General features: G+C 41.3%; 2 protein-coding genes across 2 annotated transcripts; both read right to left on the reverse strand.

Annotated features, from left to right (window-relative positions):
- Positions 1-6,692: 6,692 nt before the first annotated feature.
- On the reverse strand, positions 6,693-7,037 carry LOC149150753 (uncharacterized). Its single transcript, XM_089442940.1, has one exon. It carries the CDS (start codon positions 7,035-7,037, stop codon positions 6,693-6,695), a length of 345 nt encoding a protein of 114 aa, XP_089299066.1.
- A 1,192-nt stretch (positions 7,038-8,229) lies between these two features.
- Positions 8,230-8,685, reverse strand: LOC149150754 (uncharacterized). The gene has a single exon (XM_089442941.1). The coding sequence runs from the start codon at positions 8,683-8,685 to the stop codon at positions 8,230-8,232; it is 456 nt and encodes a 151-aa protein (XP_089299067.1).
- Between the last annotated feature and the right edge of the window lie 4,687 nt (positions 8,686-13,372).

The following is a 13,372-nucleotide window of genomic DNA, read 5'->3' on the forward strand; positions in this document are numbered from 1 at the left end:
TTCCCCGTTGAAGCAGATCAATGGACCTCGAATTGGGATTTTCTTTAAATGTTGGCGGAATTTCCACATATGAAAAAGGGGTAACATTCTGCAACCTTGAAGAACAAGTAGAAGGTGCACGGCTCGAAACAGGCCTACTCTCTGGAATTGCACGGAATGGACTTTAGCGCTTTGTAGAATGCCGCTTGGATAGGCTTTGGCATAGATTAAGCAAACCCAGCTGCTCCATTCGCTTCTTTTTCTCCCCTATGCGTGCATTCCTTAGATGCTCATAATCCACTGTCTGCGGCTATGAATGTTCTCCCTCCTCCATTTCTGCTGCTATTCTGATGACAATAGCTCAGGTTGGTCAAGGAACAGCAGAGCTGAAGGTAATCTCCTCCTCCTGCAGCTATGATCATCTCAGGTTTGTTTCCCGGTTGAAGCGGACGAATGGACCTCGAATCGGAATTTTGTTTAAACGTTGGCATAATTTCCACGTATGAAAGAGGTGTAACATTCCGCAGCCTTGAAGAATTCCTAGAAGGTGCAGGGCTACAAACAGGCCTACTCTCTGGAATTGCACGGAATGGCCTTTGGCACTTTGCAGAAGGCCGCTTGGATATTGCTTTGGAATAGATTAGGCAAACCTAGCTGCTCCATTCGCTTATTGTTCTCCCCTATGTGTGCATTCGTGAGATGCTCATAATCCACTGTCTACGGCTACGAATGTCCTCCCTCCTCCATTTCTGTTGCTATTTTGATAACGATAGCTTAGTTTGGTCAGAGAAGGGAAGAGCTAAAGGTAATCTCCTCCTCCTCCAGCTATGATCATCTCAGGTTTGTTTCCCCGTTGAAGCGGACGAATAGACCTCGAATCGTAATTTTCTTTAAACATTGGTGGAATTTTCACATATGAAACAGGGGTAACATTCTACAGCCTTGAAGAACGCCTAGAAGGTGCAGGGCTCCAAACACGCCTACTCTCTGGAATTGCACGGAATGGCCTTTGGCGCTTTGCAGAAAACCGCTTAGATAGGCTTTGGCCTAGATTAGGCAAACCCAGCTGCAAAATTCACTTGTTGTTCTCCTCTATAGGTGGATTCTTGAGATGCTCATAATCCACTATCTGCAGTTGTGAATGTCCTCCCTCCTACATTTCTGCTACTATTTTGATATGAATAGCTCAGGTTGGATAGGGAAGGGCAGAGTTGAAGGTAATCTCCTCCTCCTCCAGCTGTGATCATCTCAGGTTTGTTTCCCCGTTGAAGCGGACTAATGGACCTCGAATCAGAATTTTGTTTAAACGTTGGCAGAATTTCCACATATGAAACAGGGGTAAAATTCTGTAGCCTTGAAGAACGCCTAGAAGGCAGAGGTCTCCAAACAGGACTACTTTATGGAATTGCACGGAATGGCCTTTGGGGCTTTGCAGAAAGCCGCTTGAATAGGCTTTGGCATAGATTAGGCAAACCCAGCTGCTCTATTCGCTTCTTGTTCTCCTCTATGCGTGCATTCCTGAGATGCTCATAATCCACTGTCTACGGATGTGAATGTTCTCCCTCCTCCATTTCTACTGCTATTTTGATAACAATAGCTCAGGCTGGTCAGGGAAGGGCAGAGCTGAAGGTAATCTCCTGCTCCTCTAGCTATGATCATCTAAGGTTTGTTTCCCCGTTGAAGCAGACGAATAGATCTCGAATCATAATTTCCTTTAAACGTTGGAGGAATTTCCACATATGAAACAGGGGTAACTTTGTGCAGCCTTGAAGAATGCCTAGAAGGTTCAGGGCTCCAAATAGGCCTACTCTCTAGAATTGCACAAAATGGCCTTCGGCGCTTTGCAGAAAGTCGCTTGGATAGGCTTTTGGCATATATTAGGCAAACCCAACTGCTCCATTCGCTTCTTGTTGTCCTCTATGCGTGCATTCCTGAGATGCTCATAATCCACTGTCTGTGGCTGTGAATGTCCTCCCTCCATTTCTGTTGTTGTTTTGATAACAATAGCTCAGGTTGCTCAGGGAAGGACAGAGCTGCAAGTAATCTCCTAATCCTCCAGCTATGATCATCTCAGGTTTATTTCCCCGTTGAAGCGGACGAATGGACCTCGAATCAGAATTTTCTTTGAACGTTTGCGGAATTTCCACATATGAAACAGGGGTAACATTTTGCAGCCTTCAAGAATGCCTAGAAGGTACAGGGCTCCAAAGAGGCCTACTCTCTGAAATTTCATGGAATGGCCTTTGGCACTTTGCAGAAAGCTGCTTGGATGGTCTTTGGCATAGATTAGGCAAAACCAGCTGCTCCATTCACTTCTTGTTCTCCTCTATGCGTGGATTCCTGAGATGCTCATAATCCACTCTCTGCGCTGTGAATGTCCTCCCTCCTCCATTTCTACTACTATTTTGATAACAATAGCTCAGGTTGGACAGGGAAGGGCTGAGCTGAAGGTAATCTCCTCCTCCTCCAACTATGATCATCTAAAGTTTGTTTCCCCGTTGAAGCGGATGAATGGACCTCGAATCGAAATTTTCTTTAAACGTTGGCGGAATTTCCATATACGAAACAGGGGTAACATTCTGCAGCCTTGAAGAACGCCTAGAAGATGCAGGGCTCCAAACAGGCCTACTCTCTGGAATTGCACGGAATGGCCTTTTGCGCTTTGTAGAAAGCCGCATTGATAGGTTTTGGCATAGATTAGGAAAACCCAACTTCTCCATTCGCTTCTTATTCTCCTATATGCGTGCATTCCTCAGATGCTCATAATCCACTGTCTGCGGCTGTGAATGTCCTCCCTCCTCCATTTCTGCTGCTATTTTGATAACAATAGCTCAGGTTGGTTAGGGAAGGGAAGAGCTGAAGGTAATCTCCTCCTCCTCCAGCTATATTTATCTTAAGCTTGTTTCCCCATTGAAGCGGACGAATGGACCTCAAATCGGTATTTTCTTTAATCGTTGGCGGAATTTCCACATATGAAACAGGGGTAACATTATGGAGCCTTGAAGAACGCCTAGAAGGTGGAGGGCTCCAAACAGGCCTACTCTCTGGAATTGCACGGAATGGCCTTTGGCGCTTTGCAGAAAGCCGCTTGGATAGGCTTTGGCATAGATTAGGAAAACCCAGCTGCACCATTCGCTTCCTGTTCTCCTCTATGCGTGCATTCCTGAGATACTCATAATCCACTGTCTGCGGCTGTGAATGTCCTCCCTCCTCCATTTCTGCTACTGTTTTGATAACAATAGATCAGGTTGGTCAGGGAAGGGCAGAGTTGAAGCTAATCTCCTCCTCCTCCAGCTATGATCATCTCAGGTTTGTTTCCCCGTTGAAGCGGACGAATAGACCTCGAGTGGGAATTTTATTTAAACGTTGGAGGAATTTCCACATATGAAACAGGGGTAACATTTTGCATCCTTGAAGAACGGCTAGATGGTGCAGGGCTCCAAATAGGCCTACTCTCTGGAATTGCACAGAATGGCCTTTGGCGCTTTGTAGCTGCTTGGATAGGCTTTGGAATAGATTAGCAAAACCCAGATGCTCCATTCGCTCCTTGTTCTCCTTGATGCTTGCATTTCTGAGATGCTCATAATCCACTGTCTGCGGCTGTGAATGTCCTACCTCCTCCATTTCTGCTGCTCTTTTGATAACAATAGCTCAGGGTGGTCAAGGAATGGCAGAGATGAAGGTAATCTCCTCTTCCTCTTTGACATAGATTAGGCAAACCCAACTGCTCCGTTCACTTCTTGTTCTCCTTTATGCGTGCATTCTTGAGATGCTCATAATCCACTATCTGCGGCTATGAATGTCCTCCCTCCTCCATTTGTGCTGCTATTTTTATAACAATAGCTCAGGTTGGTTAGGGAAGGGCAGAGCTCAAGGTAATATCCTCCTCATCCAGCTATGATCATGTGAGGTTTGTTTCCCTGTTGAAGTGGACGAATCGACCTCGAATCAGAATTTTCCTTAAACGTTGGCAGAATTTCCACGTATGAAAGAGGGTTAACATCTTGCAGCCTTGAAGAACGCCTAGAAGGTGCAGGGCTCCAAACAAGCCTACTCTCTGGAACTGCACGGAATGGACTTTGGCACTTTGCAGAAAGCCAATTGGATAGTCTTTGGCATAGATTGGGCAAACCCAGCTACTCCATTCGCTTCTTGTTCTCCTCTATGCGTGCATTCTTGACATGCTCATAATCCACTGTCTGCAGCTGTGAATGTCCTCCCTCCTCCATTTCTGCTGCTATTTTGATAACAATAGATCAGGTTGGTCAAGGAAGGGCAGAGTTGAAGGTAATCTCCTCCTCCTCCATCTGTAATCATCTCAGGTTTGTTTCCCCGTTGAAGCGGACGAGTTGACCTCGAATCAGAATTTTCTTTAAACGTTGGCGGAATTTCCACATATGAAACAGGGGTAACATTATGCAGCCTTGAAGAAGGCCTAGAAGGTGTAGGGATCCAAACAGGCCTACTCTATGGAATTGCACGGAATGGCGTTTGGCCCCTTGCAGAAAGTCGCTTGGATAGGCTTTGGCATAGATTAGGCAAACCTAGCTGCTCCATTCGCTTCTTGTTTCCCTCTATGCGTGCATTCCTTAGATGCTCATATTCCACTATCTGCGGCTGTGAATGTTCTCTCTCCTCCATTTCTGCTGCTATTTTGATGACAATAGATCAGGTTGGTCAAGGAAGGACAGAGCTGAAGATAATCTCCTCCTCCTGCAGCTATGATCATCTAAAGTTTGTTTCCCCATTGAAGCAGACGAATGGACCTCGAATGGGAATTTTCTTTAAACATTGGCAGAATTTCCACATATGAAACAGGGGTAACATTCTGCAGCCTTGAAGAACGTCTAGAAGGTGTAGGGCTCCAAACACGCCTACTCTCTGGAATTGCACGGAATGGCCTTTGGCGCTTTGCAGAAAGCCTCTTTGATAGGCTTTGGAATAGATTAGGCAAACCCAGCTGCTCCATTCGCTTCTTGTTCTCCTCTATGCGTGCATTCCTGAGATGCTCATAATCCTCTGTCTGTGGATGTGAATGTCCTCCCTCCTCCATTCCTGCTGCTATTTTGATAACAATAGGTCAAGTTGGTTAGGGAGGGGCAGAGATGATGGTAATCTCCTCCTTTTCCAGCTATCATCATCTCAGGTTTGTTTCCCCGTTGAAGCAGACGAATGGACCTTGAATCGGAATTTTCTTTAAGCATTGGCAGAATTTCCACATATGAAACAGGGCTAACATTCTGCAGCCTTGAAGAACACCTAGAAGATGCAGGGCTCCAAACAGAACTACTCTCTGGAATTGCACAGAATGGCCTTTGGCGCTTTGAAGAAAGTTGCTTGGATAGGCTTTGGCATAGATTAGGAAAGCCCAGCAGCTCCATTCGCTTCTTGTTCTCCTATATGCGTGCATTCCTGAGATGCTCATAATCAACTGTCTGCGGCCGTGAATGTCCTCCCTCCTCCATTTCTGATGCTATTTTCATAACAAAATCTCAGGTTGGTCAGGGAAGGGTAGAGCTGAAGGTAATCTCTTCATACTCCAGCTATGATTATCTCAGTTTTGTTTCCCCGTTGAAGTGGACGAATGGACCTTGAATCTTAATTTTCTTTAAACGTTGGCGGAATTTCCACATATGAAATAGGGGTAACATATTGCATCCTTGAAGAACGCCTAGAAGGTGTAGGGCTCCAAACAGGCCTACTCTCTGGAATTGCACGGAATGGCCTTTGGCGCTTTGCAGAAAGTCGCTTGGATAGTCTTTGGCATAGATTAGGCAAACCTATCTGCTCCATTCGCTTCTTGTTCTCCTCTATGCGTGCATTCCTGAGATGCTCATAATCCACTGTCTGCGGCTGTGAATGTCCTCCCTCCTCCATTTCTGCTGCTATTTTGATAACAATAGCTCAGTTTGGTCAGGGAAGGGCAGAGCTAAAGGTAATCTCCTCCTCCTCTAGCTATGATCAGTTTAGGTTTCTTTCCCCGTTGAAGCAGACGAATGGACCTCGAATCAGGATTTTCTTTAAACGTTGGTGGAATTTCCACATATGAAACAGGGGTAACATTCTGCAGCCTTGAAGAACGCCTAAAAGGTGCAGGGCTTTGCATAGGCTTTGACATAGATTAGGCAAACCCAACTTCTCCGTTCACTTCTTGTTCTCCTTTATGCGTGCATTCTTGAGATGTTCATAATCCACTATCTACGACTGTGAATGTCCTCCCTCCTCCATTTCTACTGCTATTTTTATAACAATAGCTCAGGTGGGTCAGGGAAGGGCAGAGCTGAAGGTAATCTCCTCCTCCTCCAGCTATGATCATGTCAAGTTTGTTTCCCTATTGAAGCGGACGAATCGACCTCGAATCGAAATTTTCCTTAAACGTTGGCGAAATTTCCATGTATGAAAGAGGGTTAACATTCTGCAGCCTTGAAGAACGCCTAGAAGGTGCAGGGCTCCAAACAGGCCTACTCTCGGGAATTGCACGGAATGGCCTTTGGCGCTTTGCAGAAAGCCAATTGGATAGGCTTTGGCATAGATTGGGCAAACCCAACTGCTCCATTCGCTTCTTGTTCTCCTCTACGCGTGCATTCCAGAGATGCTCATAATCCACTATCTGCAGCTATGAATGTCCTCCCTCCTCCATTTCTGCTGCTATTTTGATAACAATAGCTTAGGTTGGTCAGGGAAGGGTAGAGCTTAAGGTAATCTCCTCCTCCTCAAGCTATGATCATCTCATGTTTGTTTCCCCGTTGAAGCGGAAGAATTGACCTCGAATCGGAATTTTCTTTAAACGTTGGCAGAATTTCAACATATGAAACAGGGGTAACATTCTGCAGCCTCGAAGAAGGCCTAGAAGGTGCATGGCTCCAAACAGGCCTACTCTTTGGAATTGCACCGAATGGCGTTTGGCGGTTTGCAGAAAGCCGATTGGATAAGCTTTGGCATATATTAGGCAAACCCAGCTGCTCCATTCGCTTCTTGTTCCCCTCTATGCATGCATTCCTGAGATGCTCATAATCCACGGTCTGCGGCTGTGAATGTGAATGTCCTCCCTCCTCCATTTCTACTGCTATTTTGATAACAATAGCTCAGGTTGGTCAGGGAAGGGCAGAGCTGAAGGTAATCTCCTCCTCCCCTAGCTATGATCATCTCAGGTTTTTTTCCCCGTTGAAGCGGACGAATGGACCTCGAATCAGAATTTTCTTTAAAGGTTGGTGGAATTTCCACATATGAAACAGGGGTAACATTCTGCAGCCTTGAAGAATGCCTAGAAGGTGCAGGGGTCTAAAGAGGCGTACTCTCTGGAATTGCACGGAATGGCCTTTGGCACGTTGCAGAAAGCTGCTTGGATAGGATTTGGCATAGATTAGGCAAACCCACCTGCTCCTTTCGCTTCTTGTTCTCCTTTATGCGTGCATTCCTAAGATGCTCATAATCCACTGTCTGTGGCTGCGAATGTCCTCCGTCCTCCATTTCTGCTGCTATTTTTATAACAATAGCTCAGATTGGTTAGGGAAGGGCAGAGCTGAAGGTAATCTCCTCCTCCTCCAGCTATGATCATCTCAGGTTTGTTTCCCTGCTGAAGCGGACGAATGGACCTCAAATCGGAATTTTCTTTAAATGTTGGCGGAATTTCCACATATGAAACAGGGGTAACATTCTGCAGCCTTGAAGAACTCCTAGAAGGTGTAGGGCTCCAAGCAGGCCTACTCTCTGGAATTGCATGGAATGGCCTTTGGCGCTTTGCAGAAAGCCGCTTGGATAGGCTTTGGAATTGATTAGGCAAACCCAGTTGCTCCATTCGCTTCCTGTTCTCCTCTATGCGTGCATTTTTGAGATGCTCATAATCCACTGTCTGCGGCTGTGAATGTCCTCCCTCCTCCATTTCTGCTGCTATTTTGATAACAATAGCTCAGGCTGGTCAGGGAAGGGCAGAGATGAAGGTAATCTCCTCCTCCTCCAGCTATGATCATCTCAGTTTTGTTTCCCCGTTGAAGCGGACGAATGGACCTCGAATGGGAATTTTCTTTAAACGTTGGCGAAATTTCCACATATGAAATAGGGGTAACATTCTGCAGCCTTGAAGAATGCCTAGAAGGTGCAGGGCTCCAAACAGGCCTACTCTCTGGAATTGCACGGAATGGCCTTTGGCGCTTTGTAGAAAGCCGCTTGGATAGGCTTTGGCATAGATTAGGAAAACCCATCAGCTCCATTCGCTTCTTGTTCTCCTCGATTTTTGCATTCCTGAGATGCTCATAATCCAATGTCTGCGGCTGTGAATGTCCTCCCTCCTCCATTTCCGCTGCTATTTTGATAACAATAGATCAGTTTGGTCAGGGAAGGGCAGAGATGAAGGTAATCTTCTCTTCCTCCATCTATGATCATCTCAGGTTCGTTTCCCCGTTGAATCGGACGAATGGGCCTCGAATTAGAAGTTTTTTTAAACGTTGGCGAAATTTCCACATATGAAACAGGGGTAACATTCTGTAGCCTTGAAGAATGCCTAGAGGGTGCAGGGTTCCAAAGAGGCCTACTCTCTGGAATTGTACGGAATGGCCTTTGGCACTTTGCAGAATGCCGCTTGGATAGGCTTTGGCCTAGATTAGGCAAACTCGGCTGCTCCATTCGCTTCTTGTTCTCCTTTATGCATGCATTCTTGAGATGCTCATAATCCACTGTCTGCGGCTGTGAATGTCCTCCCTCCTCCATTTGTGCTGCTATTTTGATAACAATAGCTCAGGTTGGTCAGGGAAGGGCAGAGATGAAGGTAATCTCCTCCTCCTCCAACTATGATCATCTCAGGTTTGTTTCCCCGTTGAACAAGACGAATGGACCTCGAATCAGAATTTTCTTTAAATGTTGGCAGAATTTCCACGTATGAAAGAGGGGTAAGATTCTGCAGCCTTGAAGAACGAATAGAAGTTGCAGGGCTCCAAACATGCCTACTCTCTGGAATTGCACCGAATGGCCTTTAGTGCTTTGCAGAAAGTTGCTTGGATAGGCTTTGGCATAGATTAGGCAAACCCAACTGCTCCATTCGCTTCTTGTTCTCCTCTATGCGTGGATTCCTGAGATACTCATAATCCACTATCTGCGGCTGTGAATGTCCTCCCTCCTCCATTTATGCTGCTTTTTGATAACAATAGCTCAGGTTGGTCAAGGAAGGGTAGAGCTGAAGGTAATCTCCTCCTCCTCCAGCTATGATCATCTCAGGTTTGTTTCCCCGTTGAAGCAGACGAATGGACCTCGAATCAGAATTTTCTTTAAACGTTGGCGGAATTTCCACATATGAAATAGGGGTAACATTCTGCAGCCTTAAAGAACACCTAGAAGGTACAGGGATCCAAATAGGTCTACTCTCTGGAATTGCACGGAATGGCCTTTGGCAACAATTGATTAAACGTTAATTTTTTTTCCTATGAGTATTTATAGGAAACAAAATCGCTAATTTTGAAGAGAATGTATCCTTTTAGGATTGTTCACATTGTTATATGAATATGGGGTGGAGTATGTAATATTATTACCTGAGAATTTTCGGTCAAACTCATATAACTACACGAGTAGAAATATTATTATTGTTTCCACCAAGAACTGTTAGAATTTAAAATGCATTCTTCATAACCACTTTGTTTTCTTTATTTCAGGTATGGGTGGACCATTACTTCAATATGTACTAATACTGTAGTTGTCAATAAATATTGTTATTCCTTGGCGGGATTGAGACTCATGAAAAAATACTTCATACTTTCCAATTGCATAATGGGCATGAGAATTCAATTTCATATTGAATTCTCGAGGTGGTTAGCCAATGGAATTCCATTATGGACCTAGTATGGTCTCTGTTAAAGAACTTCCCAAATGTGAAAATGGCTCAATCTAGTTGTGGAAAACAATTCCCATTATTTGGGAGGAGCATTCTTTTTCCAATGTGGCTCTCATAGCAACACAAATTAAGTTACTAATCATATATGCCTTGTGTTAAGAATAATTTGTATACTATTATGTAATAATTTTACATCCATATTGATAGGAACAAAGTCTACTTCTTGATTAGGAATTATTACAAGTGTAATTCCTTTATTATATTACCAATATTGTGAATTTCGTAGAAGGGGCTAAGACACTATGGACTTGGTGAAGTTATTAATTATTTTAATGATTCGAGAGCTAGGTGTTCCCTAAGTAATTTTAGAGCTACTGAAAGTGTGCACTTGGTGAAGTGACTTATCAGGTGATTAGAGCGTTGATTCTCTCCAAGTACTCATGGAAATATTATGGCGAAAATATCACTTGACATTGCATGAATTCTTAATACTTAAAATTATTTCATTTCATTGAAAATATTGTGACTAATATGATTATGTTGTATTTGTTAGTCATACATTACAAAGTTCTTTCCATAAAGTGGTTATGGGTCATCGAACCATTATTACATTTTTTGTGTAAAAATGACCATGACTTCCTACAGTAATTGGTAAGTAAAGATAAGTTGGTATAGAGACTTTGTTTTTATTTTCTGAAATTGAATAATGGCTATGTGAACAAAAGTAAAACTTGCATGTTTAATTTTTGCAATTAGAAGATGCTTATGCAATTGGTAAAACAATATCGTTTTTCCTATGAAAATATCTAGAAAATAAAATCCCTCAATTTGAAGAGGACGTATCCCTTTTCGATCGTTTACATTGTTATAGCATGAGTAAAAGTTAAAGTTCCAATGAGATATGAACGCCAAGGATAGTTTTCTCTTTAATGGGGGAAGTATGTAATACTCCTACCTTAGAAACTTTGATAAAACTCATATAACTACATGAGTATAAATATTATTACCATTTCCACCAAGGAAAATTAGAAGTTAAAATGAGTTCTTGATAACCACTTTGTTTTCTTTATTCACATTATGGATGGACCATTACTTCAATATGTACTAATACTATGGTTCTCAATAAATATTGCTTTTCCTTGATGGGATTGAGGCTCTTTTCATGAAGATTGCATGCTTTCCAATTGCAGAAGATAGGAGTTGAACTGTCCTGTAGTACATTATGTTTTACATTATAAGATAGAAGGGAAAACAACCCTATTCGAGAAATAACTTGCTCAGTAGAGACAAATAGTCGATGCCTAAGAGGAAGTGTGGTTGGATATCAAAGGCTTGTTCCAACCTCTATGTCTTTCTTTACCTACCTGGTAAGCTTCTCAGTCCTTTGTTGATGTCATCCATAAATATGGGGCATGTGGGCAAGTCTATCAAGCTCCGTTTTCCTTGTTTTTTTTGGATTCCTGTGGTTGTGGCTAGATGACCTATGTATAGCTTGTTATTTTTCACTGTTGGCAGTGACCTTAGCAGAAGGATTCCATGGATTGTCATGTGAAAATCAATAGTTTTGGGTGGTTTCTTTTAAATTGGTTTATAATTATAATTCACATAAAGTTGCAATATTACAAGTATGGGTATTGCATAATGATACTCTCACTTAGTTAGGTCATGGAAAAAGACACATGCCTTTGGATAAACACCTCCTTCAAGGGACTAGATTGAGATCCATATAATAATCTTAGCCTTTAATCTAGGTGTATCTCATTATTTACAGTTTGTTTTGAGGTTAATGGTACATGAGTATACTTTATTATTATTTATAATGGGCATGTAGTTTGACTAATATTTTGAGCACATAGTTATCAAATAGTATGATGATTTTATTGGGGTTAAGATTGTGTCCTTATATGCGCAAGATTATATCTATTTTCAATATTTAATTTGAAAAATATATACATTCCATGCATGAAATAATAGCTAATATGACTTTGATTTATTGAAAGGAAATATTTATTTTTATGTGTGAAAGTGGATCTACCATGCATTATTTCCGTGTATGCATTTTCTTTTGGAAAATAATATCAGTTGAGGTGTAAAAAGCAATAGTTATGATGTTGATTTATTGGAAAGAGTTTGTGTTACACACACACACACGAAATGTTAGCTATTATTTTAGTATTTGGGAAGAGAATAATTTTTACTCTTGGAAGAGTTCATCTTTCTGATTACATGAAAATATTAATTACTTCTTTGGAGAAGATTATGTTGTTTTATAAATGTTGTTCTTTATTGAAAACAATAAGTGATTATGATAATTTCCTTGGAAATCATGCAGTAAATAATTAATTTGGTAAAATGTCAAATGAAAAGAAACATGTAATTGCATGTTCTGTGGCATTAGATTTTCTTAGAAGGAAACATTCTTTTTCATGCATATTGGGTTGACTTTCTTTGCATGCACAAAACAAAACTATTATGTTGATATTTATAGAAAAGAAGTAATTTATTTGAATGCAGACAAAAATAATTATTAAGGTTTATGTTTTTCAAGAGGAAATAACTTATTTGCATGCACAAAATATAAATATTATGTTTGATATTTCTTGAAAATAAAAATGTTATTTGCTTGCATGAAAAATAGAAATATTTTGTTGATCTCTTGAAAGGAAATATGATGTTCACACCCATGAAAAGTACAACTATGATATTGGATTGTTTGAAGAGAAATATTCATAGAAGGAATATAATTCTTGTGTTATAATTTGCGAAGAGAAATATGAATTTACGTACATAAAATGAAAATTATTATGTTAAACCTACAAAAAGAAAACAAGTAATTGCATGCAATTAATGTGTTAGCTTACCTTTCGAAAAATATATATATCCACACACAAGAAATAATAACTAACACAATAATTTTCTTTTAGAAGAAAGCATGTATTTGGGTGTACAATAGATTTTGTAAATATATCTATCTTGGGAAAAATGCTTTTGGAAAAGGGACTTTCATTTACATGATTGATAATAGCATCTATTATGTTAGATTTTTCTTAGAAGGGAAAATGTTTTTGCATGCATAATAGTATGAATAATAATATCTATTGTATTGGAAATATTACTTAGATACATGCACAAAGAAGAAGCTATGGGGCTAATTTTATTTCAATAAGTTTTTATCTAACTACATGCACGGAAAGCAAATCTGAGTTTCCAGTATCCTTGAAATGAAAATGGATGGTTGGAGAGGTTTTTCTTTGGAAAGGAACATGTGCCTATGCAACAAGGATAATAATAAGGTGGTATTTACTTTGACATTCTTTGATAATTATATTATTATAATTAATGCATGAGAAATGTTGTTAGAAGAAGCATGTTGTGATATTATAGTTACATCTCGTGTATGCACCTGAGTAGATGTTGAAGAATCACTATTAAAGAATGATTATTGGTTGATTAATACTTTATGTAATAATGATATCTATTGGGTTGTGTTATATCATTCCACCACTAGCACGAGTAGTTAAACTTCGGTGGGGGAGAAGGGGGCACAGATCACCCCCTTCATTGTGTCAGGCG

Source organism: Pinus tabuliformis, chromosome 9, assembly GCF_031772625.1.
Source record: "Pinus tabuliformis cultivar Carrire ecotype Pingquan chromosome 9, CPIR1, whole genome shotgun sequence".
NCBI classification, from domain to species: domain Eukaryota; kingdom Viridiplantae; phylum Streptophyta; class Pinopsida; order Pinales; family Pinaceae; genus Pinus; species Pinus tabuliformis.